At 39.9% G+C, this 25,051-nt stretch overlaps 1 protein-coding gene across 6 annotated transcripts in view; it reads left to right on the top strand.

Moving 5' to 3' along the window:
- LOC105487359 (phenylalanyl-tRNA synthetase 2, mitochondrial) overlaps window positions 1-25,051 on the top strand; it is a 519,529-nt gene that overhangs the window by 113,232 nt on the left and 381,246 nt on the right. For 5 of the 6 annotated variants that reach the window (XM_011750809.3, XM_071097683.1, XM_011750808.3 and 2 more), the window contains exon 2: window positions 6,587-7,219. The exons of the other annotated variant lie outside the window; for it this stretch is intronic. In XM_011750809.3, the coding sequence (XP_011749111.2) occupies window positions 6,608-7,219 (612 nt within the window). In that variant the 5' untranslated portion in view covers window positions 6,587-6,607. The remainder of the gene's footprint in view (window positions 1-6,586; window positions 7,220-25,051) is intronic. 6 annotated transcript variants of the gene reach the window in all.

Here is a 25,051-nt window from a genome sequence, read left to right as displayed (position 1 = left end):
TTACAGCATTCTGCATGTGTCCAAAATGAAAAACAAGCGAAAGAATTCAAATGTGATCCATGACCATGTAACAGGTGCTTCGGATACCTTTTGAAATGTTACTTCTTAGAGCAGTCTTGTAGAGAAGTGGACTTGACCACTATGCCCACTGTTTGGACATTCCGGGCAGCTGTATCCCAATAGTAATGATAGAAATAATAATAATACTGATAATAGCTGCCATTTAGTGAGGACCTGTTATATTCCTTCAAGATACTGTGTTATGTTTTTTACCTTCATTGTTATTTAATACTCTTACTGCCATTGCAAGGTATATGTTATTTTCACGTTGAGAAATATAGGGAAAGTAAGATTCAGAGAGAGAGAGCGAGAGTTCTCCTAGTTCATCCTTGTTGTCACAAATCACAGGATTTACTTCTATCTAAAGGCTGAATGATATTCTATTGTATACATACATCACATTTTCTTTATGCACTCATCTGTTGATGGACAGTTAGGTTGATCCCATATCTTGGCCATTGTGAATAATGCTGCAGTGAACAAGGGGGTGCAGTGAACAAGGTGACATACAGATTTCATTTCCTATGTTATATACTCAGAAGTGGTATTGCTGGATCATATAGTAACAGTTCTATTTTTTAATTGTTTTGAACCTCCATACTGTTTCCCATATGTGGTTATACTCCTCTAAATTCCCACCAACAGTGTACAATGGTTCCTTTTTCTCCACATCCCCACCTACACTTACCATTTCTCTTTTTGGTAATAGTCATTCTAAACAGGTGTGAAGTGGTATCTCATTGTGCTTTTGATTTGCATTTCTCTGATGACTAGTGATTTTGAGGATTTTTTTTCGCATACCTGTTGGCCATTTATATGTCTTCTTTTGAGAAATGTTTATTCAGATCCTTTGCCCCTCTTCTTTTCTTTTTTCTTTTTTTTTTTTTTTTTGTTGAGACGGAGTCTCTCTCTGTCGCCCAGGCTGGAGTGCAGTGGCGCGATCTCAGCTCACTGCAAGCTCCGCCTCCCGGGTTCACGCCATTCTCCTGCCTCAGCCTCCTGAGTAGCTGGGACTACAGGCGCCGCCACCACGCCCGGGTAATTTTTTGTATTTTTAGTAGAGACGGGGTTTCACCGTGTTCCCCAGGATGGTCTCGATCTCCTTCCCTCGTGATCCGCCCACCTTGGCCTTCCAAAGTGCTGGGGTTACAGGCATGAACCACTGCGCCCGGCCCATTTGCCCATTTGTAAGTTATTTGCTTTCTTGCTGTTGAGTTGCGTGAGTTCCTTATATATTTTGGACATTGACTTTTCCCGGATATATGGCTTGTAAATACTTTCTCCCATTCTGTGAGTTGTCTCTTCACTCTATTGAGTTTTTAAATAGTTATGTACTGCCCCTACCAAAGCGGCAGGCTTCTTTGTTTTGTGTGACCTTGCTGACCAATTTCCTTCCATTCTTTCTTTTTCTTCCTATTTCTGTTCTTCTGGCGTCTTCCACCCAGCGTCAGATGTGGTGCTGGATTCCAGGCATGCAGTGATAAATATGAGAGAGAGAGAGGGAGAAAGAGTATGTATATATATATGTGTGACTGTGTGTTCTTCTCTCAAGAACCACACAGTCTAGTAGGAATAAAGACAACAGCAGGTAGCAATAATACGGCACGCTAAACTTGCACATTGAGTGGTATTTGGGTTCAGAAAAAGCCCCTGTTTCCTTCTAGATGTCTTTTCCCCTGACTTCTGTGCTGTGGCACCCTTTATGTCCCCTCTGTCTTACTCCTTACATCCCCTTCCCTTCAATGTGCTAAGTTCCAAGTATTCTTCTATCTTTTGCCCACTTCTATCTTGCTCTTAGCCTCCCATGGATTCTTATATATGCTTGTGATATTAACTCTTCCGTCTATGCAAATTACCTCCAAGGTCTACATTTCCAGGACTAATGTCTTACCTCCTTTCCAAACTGTAATATAACTCGAATTGCCTTACAGAAATTGTAATGTGGCTATCTCATTCATACTGCACTTCCGTTTGTCCAAATCTGTTTCCCTCTACAAAAGATGATCTGAACAAAACAAACAACGTAAACCCATTCTGAGTTCTCTGTATCAGTGAATGACTTTATTAGTTCATCTGTTACCCGATCTCTTGAAATCTCTGGGTCACTTTTAACTCTGAATTCAGCTTATCTTATCTGTTAAACACTGAGCAATGAGTTAATTAGCTGATGAACACAATCTAGTGTAATCTTTTCATTATGAGAGAGGTATTATTTTTCTCTCTTTTACAGATGAGGACCTTGAGGGCCAGAAAGGTTAAATAATGTTTTTAAGGATGATACACGGCAGCTAAGAGGTCAACTTAGGATCAAACCAACATTGGCATCTCCGCGAAGTCTGGCCTGTTGCCCATTATACTGTATTTTCTCTTCTTATAGTTGGTCTGATTGTTTCTTTTGTACCAGTGCTAACATACTTCATGTCCACATTTGTATTCTTGCTCCTTTTTTGTGAGTTTATAATCTACATATATTTGTGACTAGGAAGATTTTATTAATAATGTGGAAAAATTTTTCAGTAGGTTAAGCTAAAACAGGGCTCAGCAAACTCTTTCTATAACAGACCAGATAGTGAGTATTTGGGCTTTGTGGGCCACACAGTCTCTGTAGCAGCTATTCAATCTTACCTTGATAGCAAGACAGCCACTGCAGATGTTAAATCAACAAATGGCTGTTGCTGTGTTCCAACAAGCTTTATTTGCAAAAACAGACTATGGGCAAGGCACAATGGCTTATGCTTGTAATCCCAGCACTTTGGGAGGCTGAGGTGGGCAGCTCACTTGAGCCGGGAGTTTGAGACCAGCCTGGGCAACATGGTGAAACCTCATCTCTACAAAAAATACAAAAGTTAGCCAGGTGTAGTGGCTTGGACCTGTAATCCTAGCTATCTCCGAGGCAGGGAGCCACTGGAGCCTGAGACAGGAGGATCACGTGAGTCTGGGAGGTCAATGCTCCAGTAAGCCATGATCATCCCACCGCACTCCAGTCTGGGTGACAGAGTGAGACCCTGTCTCAAAAACAAAAAAAGGCCAAAGCCACACACACACAAAAAAAACAAAACCCAAACAGACGACTGTGGGCAGATTTGACCCTTACGTCTGTAGTTAAATACTTATTTCATTTTTACCATCTAAACTAATGTGTTTTATTGGATTTACTTATTCATGCATTTGTGTATTTAAAAACACATTGATATATAATCTCAATTAGATAAAATAGAAGTTAAGGGAGGTCATTGCAGAGATATCATTTGAACTTAACAATCTTGGACTTTTGATTGAGAAATAATACTTTTTTTTTTTTTTTTTTTTTTTTTTTTTTTGGTCAGGCAGGGTCTCACTCTGTCACCCAAGCTGGAGTGCAGTGGTGCGATCCTGGTTCACTGAAGCCTGAACTCCTGGGTTCATGCAGTCCTCCTGCCTTAGCTCCCCAGTGGCTGGGACTGCAGGTGTGTGCCACCATACCCAGCTAATTTATTAAAGAAATTTTTTTTTTTTTCTAGAGACAGGGTCTTGCCATGTTGCCCAGGCTGCTCTCGAACTCTTGGGCTTAAGTGATCCTTTCGCCTTGGCTTTCCGGAGTGTTAGGATCATAGGCGTGAGCCACCACACCCTACTGAGAAATGCACTTGACCCCTGGACAACATGGGGGCTTTGGGGCACTGATTACCCTCCCTCAGTCAGTTGAAAATTCCTGTGTACCTTTGACTTCCCCCAAACTTAACTACTAATTGTTAACTGGAGGCTTTACTGATAACATAAACAGTTGATTAACACATATTTTATATGTTACAGGCATTATATACTGTATTTTTACAATAAACTAGAGAAAATGTTATTAAGAAAATCATGAGGAGAGAAAATATATTTACTATTTATTAAGTGGAAGTAGATCATCCTAAAGATCTTCATTCTTATCTTCACGTTGAGTAGGCTGAGGAGGGAGAGGAGGGATTGGTCTTGCCTTCTCAGGGCTGGCAGAGGTAGAAGAGATAGAGGAGGTGACAGGGGAGGCAGGAGGGGCAGTCACACTCAGTGTAACTGTTATTGAAAAGAATCTGCGTGTAAGTGGATCCTCACAGTTCAATCCATGTTGTTTGAGGGTCAGCTATATATGAATTGCCAAGAATTCTGAACTGTGTCTCATGGCTAGCTAGGCATATGAATTTACGCTAGTTACGTGATCTTTTTGAGCTTTATATTCTTTGTTGGTAAAGTGGTATGTACAATACCTACATCACAGAACTGTTGAAGGATCAAATGGAAGAACAGTGTGTTAATAGTATGAATGTCGTTGGTCTTCTCCTCCTGGGCCTCTTATGTATTTCCAGAGGATACATTTCTTATAGAGAAATTTGATAGAGGTGGGAGGAAAGGAAGTCACTTCTCAGATAGAAGTGGGAAGGCTCTCCTAGTCATCCCTTTCCCTCTGTTAGAGATGGTAATAGAGGACAAATACTTTTCTGGGTGGGGTGAATGACAGTGAAGAATGTAAGCAGGGCTGAGCAGATAGATAGAAGGCCTGAAAACGAGGGCAAGAACCTCAAACTTTCATCGGGAAGCTGGGGACTGCGTGAGGAGAGCAAGGAAGGGACACGAGGCTGGGGTGCATCCCTGGGAATGGAACCTAAGTGTGGATTTGGATGTGTGAAGAGCAGGAAACTGGGAAGGAAAAGCATCGACAGCAGCCCACAAATAACTGCATCAGAAGCACCTTTCCCAGAACAATTCTGAACTTTGTCTAACAGCATATGCCTTTGGAAGGAAGAAAGGTTTTCCTGTGTTTTGGCGAGGGTGCTGAGTTAGGTAGCTAATAACCTCACGGTTTCATTTTGTGCTAAGACGTGTAAGGCTGCATATGCATATTTAAAATTCATAGCCACTGCAGTGACAAGTCACTGAACACTAGATGGGAAGACATTTCAGTTGAAGCTCAGCGAAAAGCCCTTTTGCAACAACTCTGACAAAATAATGCCGTAAGTGAATAAAACCAGAGAGTTCCTGGGTGTCTTTGAAAATGTCTCAAGTGATGACAGTCTCAGACAAAGGTGCTGTGCACGGCTTCTAAGAAGCAATCACACGCAAGCACAGCCCTTCAACTTGAAGCTAGATATCCTCAGTTCTAATTTGGAGTCAGGTGGATTGTGTTGTCCAGGGACAGACTGTGCCTTTCATAGTGACTTGGAACAATATAATTCTCTCCTAATGCAGCTTCATATCATGAAGTTACATATTTTCTTGGTATAATTGCACGGCCCTTGCAGTAAAACAGCCACGTAGTTGTATGCTTTAAAGTAGCCCAGTAGGGAAGAATTCCACATTTTAGAAGATGGATTTTTATAATTGAAGTTTGTGAACGTAAATTATTTGTGAACATGGGGAAGTGACATCTCAAGACTCTCCTTATTGGGATCCCTGAGTGAGTTCATAACGGGCTTCTGTGGGAGTGGGAAGAAGACACCGTGTGAGTGGTCCACAGCCCTCTGCGGTTGTCTTATTGAACTCTTCCACTAGCTTAGAGTTTCGCTGTTACACTTAGGTCTTTCTTACCTCATCCGTGACTTGAACCGCCTATACTAGATGACAGCTGAGGTGACTTTCAGCTGTAAAGTTTGGTGATTTTATTAAATTCTAGGCATTTTATTTAAAAAGCTAGGTCAGTGCTCTGTCTTCTGGCTGCTGTGTCACTGTCCCCCAACAAGTTTAGTCCTGTTTCTGGTTAATTGTGGGTGTGTAGTGGAAATTTGCTGTTTTGCCAAAGGTGTAATTGAGAAGGCGCCACAAAGGTATGAAGTTTAAGTGACCAGATGGGAGAAGACTTGCGTTTACAGCTGTCCATTGATACAGGCTATCACTTTGTATAACATTTCTTTAGATTTTCTATTTTATTTTTAAAATATTAAAGTTAACCACCATCTAAAGTGGTGTATTTTATTTAAAACTTTTTAAGAAATTAGTAATATCCCTTTGTGATCTAGTGAAGTAATCCAGAAGTTACGCTGCGTCAGAGATAAACAGAACTTCTAATGATCGGTAGAAATGTGAAGGATGGCTCTTCTAATCTCTTCTCTGCCACTCTCCTTCAGAGGCCTCTGTCTAACCATTTGCTTCCTTTATCAGTGGGACCCATCGTAGGGTCCAATTAAATGCTGTATTTTAGGGGATCCCTCTAAAGGTTTTTGGTTCTATAATGTACAGGTTGTCACATTTAAAGTTTTTTTCCACATCACAAGTTCAGGACATGATAGCATAATAAATGAGGTTTTGTACAAAGCCAAGGATCTGAATGACAAAGGAAGGAGAACTAGAGGTTAGGGATCTAAAAGTGACTTCCAAGAATCTTCTGATTTAGTGCATTAAGTATCACGCATCTGTCAGGTTTCTTTAATTGGCTCTTTCAGCTGTGTGGAGGTCATAGTGGGGGAGACGTGACAGTATGACAAGAGGCAGCTGGTGGGAGACACAAAGAACAGACTTGCTTTCCACAGAGTGACACCTGACTTGTGCTTTGCCTGTGTGCTCTTTCCAGAACCCGTGAGAAGTTTCTACAATGGTGGCCTCAGCTCTCAGGAGAGGTGCCCATGCCTATGTCTACCTGGTGAGCAAGGCCAGTCACATCTCCAGGGGCCATCAGCACCAGGCCTGGGGATCGAGACCTGCTGCAGCAGAGTGTGCTGCCCAGAGAGCTCCAGGCAGTGTGGTGGAGCTGCTGGGCACATCCTACCCCCAGGACGACTACAGCAACCTCACCCGGAAGGTCCTCACCAGAGTTGGCAGGAACCTGCACAACCAGCAGCACCACCCTCTGTGGCTGATCAAGGAGAGGGTGAAGGAGCACTTCTACAAGCAGTACGTGGGCCGCTTCGGGACCCCGCTGTTCTCGGTCTACGACAGCCTTTCTCCAGTGGTCACGACCTGGCAGAACTTCGACAGCCTGCTCATCCCAGCCGACCACCCCAGCAGGAAGAAGGGGGACAACTATTACCTGAATCGGACTCACATGCTGAGAGCGCACACGTCTGCACACCAGTGGGACTTGCTGCACGCGGGGCTAGATGCCTTCCTGGTGGTGGGTGATGTCTACAGGCGTGACCAGATCGACTCCCAGCACTACCCTATTTTCCACCAGCTGGAGGCCGTGCGGCTCTTCTCCAAACATGAGGTGAGTCTTGAGATGTTTCTCATGGCTGAGGATGTCATAGACGTTTTATGTTGAGGTCACTGACATTTAGCTCAATGAGACCAGTATAGTCATCCTTGCTTGCCTTATTTTGCCTTAGTGAATCATCCATGCTTAATGACATCTTGTGTATAGGTGTGCCTCCATATTTTTTGACTGATTTCTTGTGTGAGTAACTACAGAAATTGAAAAGCCTTAGTTTTCAGTTGTCTGTCCTTATCCTTTCTCTCAGTACTGACCCGCCTTTCTCTGGGTTACTTCTTACGAATGGAGAATAGTCTGTGGCTCAAATTCACCTTTAATCCAGGATGGCTGAAGGTGCAACTTGGAAACCTGTGGTCAGGTCATTCTTAGTTCTGTTAGGAGAAGTAAATTATATTTTCATGCTGTTAGAGATAAATGAATTTCTCAGGTACCTTAGGGGCCTGAGGATTTATTGGCTTGGACTGTAAACTGTGTCTTGTCCCCAGGCACTTTCCTCACCCTCCCTGGCTTTGCATGTTGCTGTGAGATGTCTAAATTGCTGTGGGATGTCTTAATTGCTGCTATTCTTGAAGTATATGTTAGGATGCATGGAGCCTTTTCCTAACTCCTTGCATCTGTTAGATGTTATCCTAATATGTTGTGTGCATCTTTTTTTTTTTCATTTTTTTTTTCAAATTATGAAATCCCTACAAGCTTGATTCCATTTCCTAAAAACTTGCCGTACCACTTGTCCTTCACTCATGTTTTAAAAACCATCTCTGTTTTTATATATAAGAAACAGATGCGTTATACTAACACGGTGTATTTCATTTTACTTCCTTAGCAATGTCCCTTCCAGACATGTTCATTGGAACAGGAGGAATTATTATTGTCACAAAACTCTCTCCTGCCATGTAAGCTAAATGAGTTGTTAATATGAAAACAAATAGTATAGCATCCTTAGGCTAATAGGTAACCATTGTTTTGTTGTATTCTGTAAGTCATATAGCAGGAGATAACTGAACAGGACTGCCCTCCCCTTCTCTTCTTTGTCTTTCTGTTTGCCTCTGGATGTGCTATTATTTTGTGACTGTGATAATGCAGTAATAGGTTAGCCTTACACAGAAAGGCCATCCATGCTGGATCTCAGGGGATCTTAAATGAGCATTCTCACTACTTGGAATAGCTGACTGTTTTCCAAGTTAGGAAAAATAATGATTAATAAGGATATAGATTTATTAGGGAACTAAAATGAGATGAACAAAGACAGGTCAAAATCTGGGAAATATGTCCAAGTGAAAGGATGTCATTTAAAATTAATGTGCAAGAGGAGCTGTGGTGCCAGTAATATGACGTTCAGGTCACAGTAGCAGACAGGTGCTCAGCCCAGCTTACCTCATTAAAGAGATAAGAAAAGACCATGCGCCCTGATTTGTAAGCCTGGGTGCCATGAAAGAGGCAATGAAGGCCGCCAGGCACTTCCAGCATTTTAATGGAGGGAAAATCAAGGCTGCCACAGAAGGTGGGAAGTAGGAAGTGGATAGGAAATTAGCCTTCACCTTGTTTCATATTTGTTTTGGGTCCAGTCCAATTTTAGCACAAATTACTAATCTAAACTGATAATGCTACTGTATAGTCTGCATATAGTTAAAAAATTGTGCTCATGTGTATGTATGTATCTAATCTTCTTATATAGGGTGCATCTGTGTTCGTTGCTTCATTTACTCTTCTTAATAAAAACCTCGCAAGGTAGATCATTTTGACTTCAGCCATGAGGAATGAGGTCCCAAAAGGTTTACTGACTCACCCAAAGTTGCTGCAGCAGTTAGTACCATGGTTAAAGCTGGAACTCAGCTCTTCTGAATTCATTGCCTATTTTTCTGTATTCTGCTTTTTTCATGACACTCCTTTATATGTGGGGCCTGCTTATGACCGAAAGGGGAGTTTTGGTTCCAAGAATGGTATGGAGAGTGGAGTCAGAAGGTTGTGGTATTTTCTGAATTCCTAAACTCAACTAAAGTGTTGGTACTAATTCTGACCTAATCTTAACTCTAAACAAATTGTTTTTTCCTCTTTCAGTTTATTCCCCTGTGAATAGGAGTTTTAGACTTAATAATACTTTTACAGAGACAATTTTAAACATTTTATTGTTATCTTTTAAGGTATTTTTTTTATCGGGAGAACCCGCTGGTTACGTGGGTTCTTTTCTATTTCCTAAATGTCTCAGCTGGTTTGAGAAATAAAGGGAAAGAGCACAAGAGAGAGAAATTTAAAGCTGGGTGTCGGGGGGAGGGGGAGTTTGGGGGAGACATCACATGTAGGCGGGATCCCTGATGTTCCCCGAGCCTTAAACCAGCAAGTTTTTATTAGCGATTTTCAAAAGGAGAGGGAGTGCACGAATAGGGTGTGGGTCACAGAGATCACATGCTTCACAAGCTAATAAAATATCACAAAGCAAGTGGAGGCAGGGCGAGATCACAGGACCACAGGATGGGGCGAAATTAAAATTGCTAATGACGTTTCAGGCACGCTTTGTCATTGATAACATCAGGAAACAGTTTGAGAGCAGATAACCTGTCTGACCACAATTTATTAGGTGGCAATTTTCCTCCTCCTAATAAGCCTGGGAGCCCTACAGAAGACCGGGGGCTTATTTCATCCCTTCAGCTTGGACCATAAAAGACAGCAGGCCTTAAAGGGGCTGTCTGTAAACCTACCCTCAGGGCGCATTCTCTTTCTCAGGGATGTTCCTTGCTGAGAAAAAGAATTCAGCGATATTTCTCCTATTTGCTTCAGAAAGAGGAGAAATACGGCTCTGTTCTGTCCGGCTCACTGGCGGCCAGAAGTCTTATCTCTGGCGTTCCCTGAACACTGCTGTTATCCTGTTCTTTTTTCAAGATGCCCAGATTTCATATTGTTCAAACACACATGCTCTACAAACAATCTGTGCAGTTGACGCAATCATCACAGGGTCCTGAGGTGACTTATATCCTCCTCAGCTTACGAAGAAGATGACGGGATTAGGAGATTAAAGTAAAGACAGACATAGGAAGTCACAAGGGTATGGATTGGGGAAGTGATAAGTGTCCCTCAGATCTTCACAATTTATGTTCAGAGATTGCAGTAAAGACAGGTGTAAGAAGTTATAAAAGTATTAATTTGGGGAACTAATAAATGTCCATGAAACCTTCACAATTTATGTTCTTCTGCTGCGGCTTCAGCCGGTCCCTCCATTCAGGGTCCCTGACTTCCCACACAATTTTTGTTGTTTGATCTTTGTAATTACTACTTTCATCACTATAATGTGTATTTCAGCAAGAAGAAAAGTAAATTCGGAGGGGCAGGGTAAAAAAAAAAAACAAAAACCAATGATAAGTATAGAAATGGATGAATCACAGTAATCTATACACTTAGCTATTAATTGTGGGAAAAAACCTTTTGTATTTTGAAAAATGGTAAAATGAAAACTCTAGTGAACAATAATAAATTGGAGGGAGTAATCAATAGATATTGAAAGTCTGCTAAGGCTCTTGTCATATTTGGGGATAGGTTAAAATTACTGAGTTACTTCAGACTTTGTTGGAAAAAAATTAGGTTACAGTACAATGTATGCATTGCAAACGGAGTAGAAAAGGAGGAATGTAGCGCATAATCTCAATTAAACAGACATTAGGAAAAAGGAATGAAAAAAAGTATGGTAAATAGAAACCCCAAATTAAGGATGTAGATATAAGTCCAAATACATCAGTATTCACGAATTTAAATGGGTTGAATTTACTAATTTAAGACACACATTATCAGATTGGATATTTTTCAGTTAGAGAAACCTGAAACAAAACCACACCAGAGGGTGAAAATAAGGGGCAGGAAAAAGATATGTCAAGCAAATAGTTACCAAAAGAAAGTTGGTATAGCAATATTAATATTATATAAAATAGAATTTATGAAAAAGTGATAAACAGTAACAGAGAGGGATAATTCCTCAATCAGGAAACTTTATGAATTAAGAATTTTTATGTATTCAACATCATAGGCTTAGTACATAAAGCAAAACTGAAGAATTAAAAGTTAAGTTTGACGAATTTATAACCATGTTAGAAGATTTTAAGTGACCTCAGTCAGAAACCAATGGGTTATGAAAATAAAACGTATAAAGATACAGACAATAGGAAAAGATGGTTGACAAGCTTGATTTATATTTATTTTTAAAATTTGGTTGCCATAAACATATATACACACACATACACAATTATATATGTATATGTGTATAAACACACATGCAGACCCATGCACACACATGGAGTTTTATATGCAAATGTCAGAACTGTATAGTCATATGGATTTCTAAAAATTACTTATGCATTACTAATTGACAGTCAAAGTCTAAACAAATGTCAAAGAATCAACAACAGAAATAGAACTTTGCCTTCCTGACTTCAATGTAGTTTATGTAGAAAGCAATAAGAAAGTATAGTAAAAATGTTCCATATTCTCAGAAATTTAAAAATATACAAGTATAGATTCATGGGTTAAAGAGAAATATTAGCAATAAATTGCAAATTACTTATCACGGATGAGCAATGAAAATACTTTGAACTACTCCAATGTGGGGAACCATAATCACTTCCTTATGGAGAAACTTGATATTCCCCACCTAAGCCATAGGATCACAGTTAACATTAGAAAAACAAAACTCATGGTGTTAGCTAAAAGGGTATTTGTCGCACCTTTAGCTTTAGATAAGTTTATTTTAAAAATTGAAAATGGAAATCATCAAATTAAGTGTTCAATTTATGATGCTAAAAGTGACTTTATTACAAAAAATGTGGAAGGGAGGTGGGTGTATAGTTTTTGAATATCCCCAAATCTTACCAAATTGATAGAGCAACTAGAATAGCAAAATCAAAAACCACAGACAGCATCTACGACACAACTAGGTGACAAGTTCTCCCTAAATCCTCACAAATGCATGGGAAGTCACAACGAACAGCTAGAAGGTCTGCACTGTATCAGAAACAGGTAGTATAGGGACACAGCGGTACGTGAGAGAAAAGGAGAGCTTCCTTAGGGGTCTCTTGGAGAACAAACTTCCCACAGTTAGATTTACTGGAGAGATTCCAGTATCACTGTTCATCAGTGACTACTAACGTCACAAACAGAGGGGCAACCACACTTAATGAGTCTCCTGAAGGAAGGAAACAATACCAACTATACAGTCTCCCCCAAAATGTTGGACTTGAGTCTGATGAATTCTCTAGACCCAACTACCGTATTTATAGGACATCTTTAGGCTGTGGGAAATTGTGTAGCAGGTCTGCTGGAGATGTGATCTGCAGAATGAAATAAATAGAGGACCCAAAAGTAAGTGCTAGGAAACATTTAACCAATGCTAAGGGTTTAGAAATGTTTATGCCATTGTATTCAAGCACGTTATTAGTGGACTTCTTTGTTGAATAGTGTATGGATGGGTTGAAGTGTCCTAAAATACTCTTGATGAGTTGAGTGTGCCTAGTCTATGTAGTAGCAGTAGGCCCCTGTATCAGTTTGTGATCCATGGGAGATCTAAAACTATTCCTTTACTATGGCTTGAGAAGCACTGCTCTATGGGATAAATGACCCAATTTCTTCAAATAGTTGCAAGAAAAATAAAAGGGGATGGAAATGATACCCGTAGATTAAAAGAAAGATCAATCAGTCACAATGTGTAGATCCTATCTATTTTTAAAGAAAAAAAAAAAAAAAACCCCATGACATTTGAGACTGCTGGAAATTTGAGCACTAACTGAATATTTGAAATTGAGTTCTTTTTTCTTTTTATTTTTTAGGTGTGATAAATGGTATTGTATTTTTATGAAGTCATTTTCTTTTAGAGATACATATTGAAATACCTAAGGGCAAAATGATCTGATGTCTGTGATGTTCTTCAAAATAATGTGGGAAGGTGGATTAGGCATTTTGGAGATAGATGTAAGAGGATTAATAATTATTAATTATTGAAACTGGGCATTGGATGCAGAGAAATCATCATGCCTTCTATTTGTGCATACGTTTGAAAATTTCCAAATAAAAGGCTAAGGGAAAAGACTGAAGGAAAACACTGGGATCCATCAGTCAGTCAAAAACACTGGCTGAGTATGTACTGTGATTCAAGACTGTAAGAAGATATCAGACAGTCATGAGATTGTCTCTGCTTTCATGGAGAAGACAACTATTAATATAAAAAAAGAATACAGGATAAATTAAAGATAAAAGCATACATTACATGTAATAGAAAACTGAAAGCAATTAACTCTAAAATTAATAGCCTTTCCTTGATCAGCCTCAGATGATTTTACACAAGTTTTTACCAAATCATGAATTACTTGTACAGTCTGTTTCAGAGCATAGAAAAAGAGAGTCCTATCAAGCTCATTTTATGAGGTTAGACATGTTAATATCCCAACTAGATAAGAAAGAAAACTTTTGAAGTTTCATCGTTATGAACATATTCTTTTTTAATGAACAGATATAGAATTATTAAATGAAATATTTGAAAATTCAATTCATTGATTTATTGTATCCTACCACATTATTATTGTACATACATTACATTGTACTGTATTAACTGATACAAGGAGAAAAAGCATGTGACCATCTCAATAGATGTAGAAAAATACTTTGATTGCATTTAATGTCTCATGACATTGAAAAAGCATTTGATGACATTAATGACTCATGATAAAAACTTTTAGCAAATTAGAAATAGAAGGAAACTTCCTTGACTTTATAAATGAAATCCATGAAGCACTTACAGCAAACATAATTAATGGTGAATCATTCTAAACATTTCCATCCAAATAAGGCACAATTCAGGATTCCTTGCTATTACTGTTCGTCATTATGTGGTAAATTCTAGCTTATGTAGTTAGCCAGAAAGAGAAATAGAAGGCATAAGCATTGGAAAACATGGATAAAACTGCTTTATTTGTAGATGATTTAATGATTTACCTAGAAAAAAATAGAATATACAGATCGACCATTAGAACTAATAAGACAATTCAACAAAGTTGTTGGATTCAAGGACAATATAGAAAAATTAATGTTTTTATCCATAAGTAAGAACCAATTAGAAAATGTAATAACACATTTTATTTGTAGTGTCAACTAAAATATTTCAGTACCTAGGTATAAATCTTGCTTCAGATGTTTGAGATATTTATGGATAAATTTATTAAATATTGTTAAAAGACACAGAAGAACACAAGGAGAGATTTACCATATTTGTCGATTCATAGATAGGAAAACAATATCATGAAGATGACAATTCATGCAAAATTAATATACAAATCCAGCACAAATCCAACCAAAAGTTTCACTGGATATTTTGGAAAAGTTGAGGGACTAATCTTAAAATTTATAGAAAGAGCCCCAGGTATTAAGACTTATACTTGTGTAGTTGCAAAGATAGTTTAGTAATGGCAGAAGGTTAATTGGGTAGAGAACGTTGAAACAGCTCTACTTCATATTTGAGAACTTATAAAATATAAGTGATATTACATAAGTGGGAGGTGATGGATTCTACATTAATTGTTCTGAGACAGTCATCTCTATAGGAAAACAATGGATCTCTACCTCACATTAAATCCGTCAAATGGATGGGTTAATAATTCGTTTGTGAAAAAGAAATCTTTAAAACTTTCTGAAGAAAATATAGGAGATTATAATTTTTACTTTGATAGAATATAATATCGTAAACATCAGAATTCTTAAACAAGAAAAATCCTTAAGGGAAAGAAGTGTTAAAGTTGGCTACATTGTGTTAAAACAGCTGCCTAATAAAAGTCTCCATAATCAAAGTTATGAGACATTTCTGCGTGCTAGGTGGAGATGTTTGCTATGTTGTCAGACAGTTTCCTACTGGATTCTTTGTTTCATCCTGAGACTTTCTTTTACATGATCACCACCAATCTTCTGTCAATCTTTTGACACTGCTCTCTTTTCTGAAAATGCATATAGGTGATGAGTACACATGTCTGAGCTTTTACTATTCTTTAAACATGTCATACTCATATACTTTTATGTGTATGATTTATTGTGTAAGAAGAAGGCATGACTGGCTGATAAACAAGGACCAGCTTTATCAATAAACAAAAAAATGCAAATTAAAACACCCAAATATTATTTCAAACTCAGCAGATTAGCAAAATTTAATACTCCTTACAATACCAAAGGCCTAGAGGAACTGTCCATCTTATACCCTTCTCTTGGGAGTGTATATAGTTACTGCCACTTTGGAGGGTAATTTGGTAGTTTCCAATGAAAACACAAATTGTATGCTATGTGTTTTGGCATTTTTTCTTTAAGTGTTAAAAAGTCTCAAATACCCATCAAGAGGAGCAAGGATAAATAAAATGGGCTCTGTTTTTATATTGAATACTTTATAGCAATTAACGTAAACAGTCTAGAGGTACTTGTGTCAACATGGATGGGTTTTAATGTAATCTTGATGGAAACAAGTACACCATGAGTGGTACTAAACTATCATATCTTTTAAAATGGATATTCAAAATGCATCCGACAACAAAAACATGCCTGACAACGTGTGTTCTTATGGACTTGCTTATATTCTTTCTCTATCTATCTTTGTCTGTTTCTCTTTTTCACACACACAAACACAATCTTTCTTTAATCCAGCTAGATAAACACAAAAGTAGATGTGAAAAAATATATGGGAATAATAAACACCAAAATCAAGGTAGTGATTATTTATGATGTGGAAGGAGGGTGAATGAGATCAGGCATCATATCATTCTTTGCAAATGATGCAATATTTTATAATTTTTAGGAGCATAGAAGGATTTTGAGACTTACATGTTTGAGAACCACTGTACTATAGCTTCAAAACGAAATTTTTACAGAACACTTAAGACATTTAGTTTGCAGAGAATGGTGGATTTCAAGTATTTGACAGGCCCACCAGTGGAAGCTCACACAAATCCTGTGTCTATTTAATGTGATTAAAAATATCAATTGAAACATGCATGTGTGGACCAGTGCTCAGAGAAGTTCCGTCTTCCCACTCTCCCTGGCGGCGCCTTGTCCTGTTTCACCAGGTGCACACTCGTGTGTGGGCCCTGAGGATGGACAGAGGAGTTGTGTGAGAGACAGGCATTCTGCAGGTTGTTCTCCAGTCTTGGCGGTAGAGTCTTTGCCTCCTTATTTTGTCTTCATTCCCCTTTGATAACATCCTCTGGGTCCATTTCTTCCAGGATTTTTCTGTCGTGTACACGCATATGCAGGCAATACTTCTTCCTGAATTTAAGATGATTCATAATGAGCCTTCTTTCCTTCTAGATTCTGTCTTCATTATTATTTTTTTAAAAAAATTCTAAATGACTCTTGTTTTCTTAAATTTTACATAAGAATGTTTGTATCTGTTTCTTGTCCTTGCTAGTAGTTCTCAGACTTGAGTGTATTCACCAGTCTTGGTCCATGACCAAGTTTTTGTTCATTTTACGGGAAAATCAAAAATGTAAGAGCAATGTACCAATTTTTATAAAGGTAAATTTATTTATTTTAAAGAGCTCCTCTCTGTTCTCAGATGATTTCCTTGCCACTTTCTTGAGTGTTAAAATATAATTTCTCTTATGAAGTGATGGTGATAGTATTTTAAGCATATGCCTGTACTTGGCAAAATAAAGCATTGCCTACCTTCAGTCCCTATAATTTTTTTGAAATTTTTACCAATCTATGAAATATATAACCTTACACCTTAACAAATGAAGGCATAATTGTGGAGAAGTTATAAATATTATGTAATTTACAGATATTCACACAGAAACAAAGGGAAATCTTTTTATAAAAAACATGAAAGAAGGTGTACAGAGAAGTAAGCTTTTTATATAATGTTGACCACAAACCGTTACTGGAATGGCCCTTCATCAAGAGGCGTGTGTTCAGTTCATATACCACCCACCCCTTTAAACATAATCATGCTCATTCGCCATTTCCTCATGGAGGGGTGTGGGTGAGGGGCGCCTTCCACGGGCGGTGCTCTCGCCCTCGGTGCGGGTGAGGGGCGCCTTCCACGGGCGGTGCTCTCGCCCTCGGTGCGGGTGAGGGGCGCCTTCCACGGGCGGTGCTCTCGCCCTCGCGATTCCTTCCCATGGGAGTGAGGTACTTCATTGTGAACACCCCTTTGGCAATCTTTGTGGTTCGTCCTTGTCAGAAAAAAACACTGTCATTTATCATTAGAAAATCTCACTTTTGCTGCCTTTGATATTCTCTCCCACTTTCCAGATGGTTCATTAGAACCCTCCTGTTCTTGGGCTTCTCTTTCTAAGCTTCCCCACTGTTACTCTTGTAGTGAGCCCATGGTAGTTTCTTTCTTCCTGCTTTCTGCTCCGAATCACTTTTCTGTCTTTCAGTGAGTGACAGAGTTTTATTCTCCGCCGTGTGGTTATTGGATTTCCTTAATAGCCTCATGTGGAGGGGTTTTGTTGAAGGCATTTTTATTTGGCTTTGACAGATTATAGTCCCCATGTTTCCCTAATCTCTTCTTTAAAATATTTTAGGAAGCATTGTCCCTGTCAAAGACACACTTAAATTGAAACAGCTTTTCCTTTTTAAAATTATTTTTCTCTGCCCACATGTTTACATAGTTCTCTGTCTTGACAGTGAAGTGAGAGGCAACTGGTCACGGCGAGGAGTCCATGGATTTGGGAAATAGCCCATTATTGGGGGACAAAGCATGATTTGGAGGACCGTTTGGAGAGAGAGACCCCTTTTTCTGTGGCTTCTGCAGATAATTAGTCCTTGGCTATGACAAGATAGAAACTGTTAGGCTCTTAGCCTGAGACCCATCACTGCCTTGTAGCAGTCTTGCCCATGACCCTTACTGGGCTTTCAGCAACTCGCTGCCTTGAAATGTTAGTTTGTGTGAGCCTGGGGTCTCCAGCTGGTTAGTCAGCTCCGTAAAGGGGCCACTCTATCTTTCTTTGTGCCTCATATTCCTAACCCTGGATTCTGCACAGAACAGCAATGTCTCTCTCTTTCTGAACTGCCAACTTCCACTGCAAAAGATGACAGCTAGCACTGTTAACTGCATGGCAGCTCACCTATTTGCTTTTCCAGTCGGGTATTCTCAGCTGTAAGAGCACATGTGTCAGTTAGGGTCCAACTCTGATACAGAAATCACACAGTAACTTGATCAAGGAAGCATAATGTAAAGAATTAGAAACTTCCACACAGAACTTGGGTAATCAGGGATTGGCTAGTAAGGCGTAATGAGAGAGTCCAGAAGTATTATCTGTAAGGGGCAGCTGCTACCCCTAGGACTAAGATGGGTGACCCAAAGACGAGCCCCTTCCTTCTTCCGCGGCTGTGGCTCACTGAGTGGCTCAGAAGTGGTAGTGGCGCCATGCTGGTGAAATTGCTTGATATCCACGCTCTGGAATTTATTGAAATATATATGCTTTCTTGGGTGTGGGGAAAGTTAATTTGGGAGACTTGTCTTGCAGGAAGCACTCTGCTATGAAAATGATCAAATGGGGTATGGAGGGGAACAGCTGGCCATTGGAGGAGCTGTGTTGCCACCTGCACTACAGATCTGGGCAAAAGGAGCACAGGGTGCCCAGTAAGAATACCTTCCTTTGCAGTGTCCCTCCAGTGACCTCTACTGACAAAGTTTAGCATTTCCTGTGCCAGCTGGCAAAGGAAAAATATTTCAAGGACTCAACTCAGTTTTCACAGAGCAGGCAATGAAGGATTGATTGTTTTGTGTAGGTGATAAGTGACGGAGTCAGCTTGCTCCCTCTCCTGAATGTCTAGAAGCCTTTAGGGAGATAGGCTATCATTTATGCAATTACATGAGCTGCTAGAGAAAGTCATATTTATGTAGGCAAAATATTTGTTCCGAATTCAAATTTAATATTTCTGAAAATAGGTAATGGGAAAGCTCTGTAGTTATTGGATCTTAGTAGATGGAATACATAGAGAATAGAGGATGTTCTCAAGGGTAAAAGCTTGTGCTTCTGGAGCAATGATAGCATCCAAAGAACAGACTAATATTCTTTACATGTCATGTCTCTAAGATCTCAGGAAAATTATTTCCATTTACATTCTACATTTGTTGTTGAAGGCTAAGAGGGCCTCATTAGGTTTACCAAATCCATATAATTACAGTAACAGTGTTTTTTTTTCTACTAGCTGAAGTGATGTGTGAAAATAGCAAAAATATTTTCACAGAGAAATGATGCTCTTAACAGTAAACTTCACGCCTTGCGAGGAACTGCGTTTCTCTGCCTGGTGTGTGTTAGCGAACGCTACTTGTGGGGATGGAGTGGTCTAATTTCACACTTCGAGCTTGGTAGGTACAGGTGGGCTGTAGGTGAGAGGGAGTTTTCTTTACCAGCCAGCCTCAAAAATGGCTAGCAGCCTGTGCCACTCACATTGTGTTGAATTATATGTCCAGATACCCAAGTCTACTCACAAATGTAAAAGACTACACTCTTGCTGTTTGACCAAGAACGCGCGCTGTACTAGGTACTTTCATTGTCCTCGCTCTGAGGCTGTATCCTAAAATCTGCTTTCCGCGTCATCTCCCGGACTCATCCTGGGATAGGTCTCTGCAAAATTGTAAACTTTTGTTAGTTTCAATGACTTTGAAAGGTAAGATAGTTTTCTTAAACTAGATACATCATCTAAATATAATGTTAGTTTTTAGCTGTATTTTTTAGTTTTTATAGAAACTTTATATAATTTTATATAAGATCAATAGTATTTCATTATTGCAATGATTTCTTTTTTTTTGTAATTATACTTTAAGTTCTTGGGTACATGTGCACAACGTGCATGTTTGTTACATATGTATCCATGTGCCATGTTGGTGTGCTGCACCCATTAACTTGTCATTTACATTAGGTATATCTCCTAATACTATCCCTCCCCCCTACCCCCTTCCCACAATAGGACCCGGTGTGTGATGCTCCCCTTCCTGTGTCCAAGTGATCTCATTGTTCAGTTCCCACCTATGAGTGAGAACATGTATCGCAATGATTTCTAAGGTTTTTTTTCTTTTCCTGTTTGAGAGTCTGATGAGAAATTTGCATACTGCCCAGAAACACACACACACACACACACACACACACACACACACACACACGCGTGCGCACACATACACGCACACAGAATTTTTTATATAATTTAAAGGGTTTTGTAGGTTCCTGGATTAGATTATGAAATTTGAAGTCAGGGTTAAGGAGATAGTTTTCGCTGTTAATGGGTAATTCCCAATCTAAGTCTGTAGTAAATTGGAAAAGCTGTTCTGGATTCTTTCAGCAATCCTCTCTCTTTCCACAGCTGCCGCTTTTCTGTAACACTTCTTTTGGGTCGCGTTGCCATGCTGGGGTTATGTCTGATGGTAGATGATGTAAGTAGCAACAGAAGTTAGGGTTCAGTTACCTGTAGGAAGGCAGAGAGTGCTGCCTAACTTGGGTGTGACCAGATGTCAGTTATTAGAATGATTTGAGATTGAGACCCAAGTCAGGAGTTCAGAGTCAGAGGCAGTATAGGAACAGGAGGCTGGGTTGAATGTGTTGGGCGAAGCCAATGGAGAAGTTGAAAGTCCCTCTCCCAGGGCTGGGAACATTCCTAAGTTGTGGTCATTTCTGAACCAGGAAGTACAAAGAGCTGGTTTCTGTTTAGAAAGCTGGTAAGGTGGAGGGCTAGCCAGAGAGCAGACTCAGGGACAGTGGGCAGCATGGGTCCTGCAGGGAGTAGATCTTACCATGCATCTGGTAAACACTGGCCCTTGGAATCTTGTTATGTGTTGGAATTTAGATAACGTGTGTGTATTCTTCAAGGTTTATGAACTATGCTTAAATCAAGCAGAGAAAGATTTACATTTGACAAATGACAAGAAATGCTTTCTCACCATAAAGATTCTGAGTGAGAGAATGAGTGTCAAGGGAACTTGGGTTAACCTTCTCCAGGGTGGTGCTTCTTAATATTTTTATGCTATGGATTCCCAGATAAGGTAAAAGACCGTTCAGTTCAGTTACTTCAAGTCTTTCGTCTTTTTAATGCGAAAGGAATTCAGTGATAGCAATGAGGTGTCGTTTGGGAATTTGGTGGTAGGACTATGTAGAATATGTAGCCATCTCCTTTGGTAATAGTGGTACAAATGATTTTTATTTATTGCCTCAAATATAATCTTAAAATCTAGTTATTAGATATCGATTCTATCATGTCAATTTATACACATGAAGTCATCCATAATGATATAGCTAGAGTAACAGTGATTTATTATTAAAAGGCCCTGATAGTATGTGAGGTCTACAGCCAACTCAGGCTACCACTGAAGATCTACTGATAGTTTACTTCTTGGGAATTGTGGAGATTCCACCTTTTGAAGAGTGCTGCAGGGATTAGACGGTTCTTTGTTATTGTCTATTTGTATTAGTCAGGGTTCTCCAGAGCAACAGAACCCACAGGATATAGCACAGATCTGTAATAAAAATAACGGCTCAGGAGAGTGAGTGTTACAGTTCATCTCAATCTGAAGGCTGGAGAAGCAGAAGAGGGGATGGAGTCCAAGACTGAACACAGGAGAAGACTGATGTCCCCGCGCAGGTATAGTCAAGCAGAGAGAATTCTTTCTTCCTCAGCATTTTATTCTATTCAGGTGCTTGATGGATTGGCTGAGGCCCACCACACTGGGGAGGGCCACATGCTTTGCTTGCTTTACCTATTCAAGTATTAATCTGGTCCAGAAACACCCTCACAGACACATCCAGAAATAATGTTTGACGAAATATCTGGGCACCCTGTGACCCCATCAAGTTGGCACATAAAATTAACCATCATACCATTGGGGATCTAGACTTCATGGTGAAACACTGAGAGTCCTCTGTCAGTTCCAATTTCTATGTTCTATCGATGCCACATTTTTATTAGTAACTCCTAGTATACCACTTAGCCAATTACTAATAAATAGCCTTTATTTATACATAAAAGTATAGGAATAAGGAATTATGCCCTTTTTTTGCCCTTTAGGACTGAATAAAGGACTGGAACTTTTGGTTGCTGGCTTTTGGAGCCCCTCCATGGGCCTGGGTATTATATCTTGAAAATGTTTGTTTTTATAGCAGTACTTCTTATTCTCCAGAATAACACCAGCTTTTGAGCTAGTGAAAGGAGAGGCAAATCCTGACTCTGCAACTCAGCCTCTGCTGACCTGAAATAAGTCATTTAACATTACACTCTGAGCTTCAGTGTCCATAACTAAAATGAGGACAACGCTTGAGTGGTGGTGAACAAACCTGCCATGCTCCCTGACATTAGGAGGTATTCTCAGCTAATAGTGGCTGCCCCGCCCATCCCCTTCCATGTGTCTTACAAATAGTTGTTTCCTCCTTTTGTGTTAAGTGTAGATCTATCTGAGCATTGTCAATGTCAATTATGTATCTTGTGGGTTGTCTTTTTTAGTTCTGATCTACTTTTTTTTTTAAGCCATTGCTGTCTTTTCTGTTCCTTCCCATGGGTAACTGATTAGTAATGTGTCTTCTATCACCTTCCTGTAGAATAGGGGATGGAATTTAGATGGGGCCTTTGTCCCGTTATATTTTACCCACTGGCATCATGAATGAGCTGTTTAGCCACCTGGAGAAGAAAATGCAATCTCTTTTTCTCTGTTTTATCTGTCATCATGGGCCGGGAAGAAGATGTTGAGAGATCATAATTTTAAAGTTGACAGCAGAATGGGTGAAGTTTTCTCCTACTTTAAATGGTGGTTGTCATGAGAACCAGTTCACACCAGAATGGGGTGTTTTTTGTTGTTGTCATTGTGCTTTTTGCCTTGACAGATGCAGATATTTAATCTCCATGTAATTTGTGTGCAGCTTCCTTGCTTTGATGGATTGAAATTTCTGATTCTCCATAGAGGCCAGAGGTTGGCAGGAATATTAATCTACTTCCTTTTCCCATTGGTCCCCCTAGGAGAGCCCTTAAGAGAAGAAAAGTGCTGGAAAGTATACTCATCGTGATATGTCAGGCTTAATAAAAGCAGGCAAAGCAAATGGCCAGATTTCCAAAATACCCAGCAGCATTTGGCAGTATTTTTGGGGAGACCGAGTTCAGGTAGCTACCCGATGCCACCCCACTGACAGCACTGTGGAGGGCAGCCTCGCCTTGTGCTGGCTGCATGGCTGTGTGGAATCCCATGAGATGGAACCTGCTGCCCTTAGGAGTTCTGTTGTCCCTGGCCTCTGGAGAGCACATGTTTTGGTCACTAAGCAAGGAACTGAGTAGCCTCTGTGATATGTTCAACTTGATTTTTCTGCCATGGAGGCTTACGTAAGGAGAGATATGGACAGGCCATGTATGCACAGGCCATATGGACAAGTCCTCCAGCGAGGACTTGTTTGAGTTGGAAACTAAAGGTCTGACATAGGGGTTTCCCTGAGAAAGCTTAGACTGAAATAGGAGGAACCTGTCTGTTTGAAGCTTGAGCTTCTAATCTAGTATAGCACTCTGACAGCCAGTATTTTGTTCAGCTGCCTGGCAGAAGTTGTTTCTCAGCCACCAATGTATTTCTGTAGTATCTTTCACCACAGAATACTCACTGTTTCACATCTCTTCCCATTAATCCACTGGCACAAAGTCTCATTGCAAGGAGAGGAAATGAGACAAGCGGCAGGGAGAAAATAAAGTCTGCGTTTTGCAATGCAGAGCTTTGATGCATTCCTTCCCCTGTGCTAATCTCTGTAACTAGATTAATTGGCATGTGGTGCGTTATAGAAAATCCAGGGAATGGCGAAGCTGGTTCAATGTCTATTAGATAAAACAGGAATGGACTTAGGACAGAGTTGTATTTAACTGGGCCCTTTCAAACACAAGTCTTCCCAAATGATGAGCAGTAGAAGATCCTACTTAGGGCCCAGTTGTTTAGAGAAATTGAAAACTGTAGAAATTAGCAGCTGAAATCCACTTGGATAAGTTTGCTATCCCTTTAATATATCTGTCTATTCGTCTTACTAAGGCATCCCAATCCTTCCTCCAAAGTGATTTGAATACTTAATATTTGCTGAAATGCTTTAGTTGGATTTGAATAATGTAATTGAATTTTCTTGCTGCATTTAGGGGAAATGAAGGCTTGGGAGTTTCTATTTTTTCTGTTTTTTTTCTTTTTTTTTGAGATGGAGTCTTACTCTGTCTCCAGGCTGGAGTGCAGTGGCACGATCTTGGCTCACTGCAACCTCCACCTCCCAGGCTCAAGCGATTCTCCTGCCTCAGCATCCCAAGTAGCTGGGACTACAGGCATGCACCACCATGCCCCGCTAAATTTTTTCGTATTTTTAGTAGAGACGGGGTTTCACTGTGTTGGCCAGGATGGTCTTGATCACTTGACCTCGTGATCTGCCCACCTCAGCCTCCCAGCGTGCTGGGATTACAGGTGTAAGCCACCTGCTGGAAACGCCCAGCTGGGAGTTTCTTTGGTAAGAAATGTGAGTGTGCTCATGTTTAGAAGTGATTCCTATTTCTCTGTGAACCAAGAATCAGTAAGCAGTAGGCCTGCCAAATATGTGAGGCTGTATTCATCACAGTTACAGCCTGTGTCTGTCACTCTCCAGATGACTGGCTTATCCCTGGGACTCAGAGGTCGCCTGCTTAGCGACAGGTTTTGGTTGAGCCAAGTTGGATATAGATTGCCTTTGTGTTTGGATGCCACACATTCTTGGGAAGCTCATCCTAAACCAGATTGGTGTAAAATAAGATCTTGACTAAGTGCTGTTCCTATATATATAGAGAGAGATAAAGTATAAACTCTACTCCCCACAGTCAGCATAGTGAAAGATACAGCCAAGGCACATA

Source organism: Macaca nemestrina, chromosome 5, assembly GCF_043159975.1.
Source record: "Macaca nemestrina isolate mMacNem1 chromosome 5, mMacNem.hap1, whole genome shotgun sequence".
Lineage (NCBI taxonomy): Eukaryota > Metazoa > Chordata > Mammalia > Primates > Cercopithecidae > Macaca > Macaca nemestrina.
Note: the sequence above shows the minus strand (reverse complement) of the source record. Positions and strands in the feature narration are given on the sequence as shown.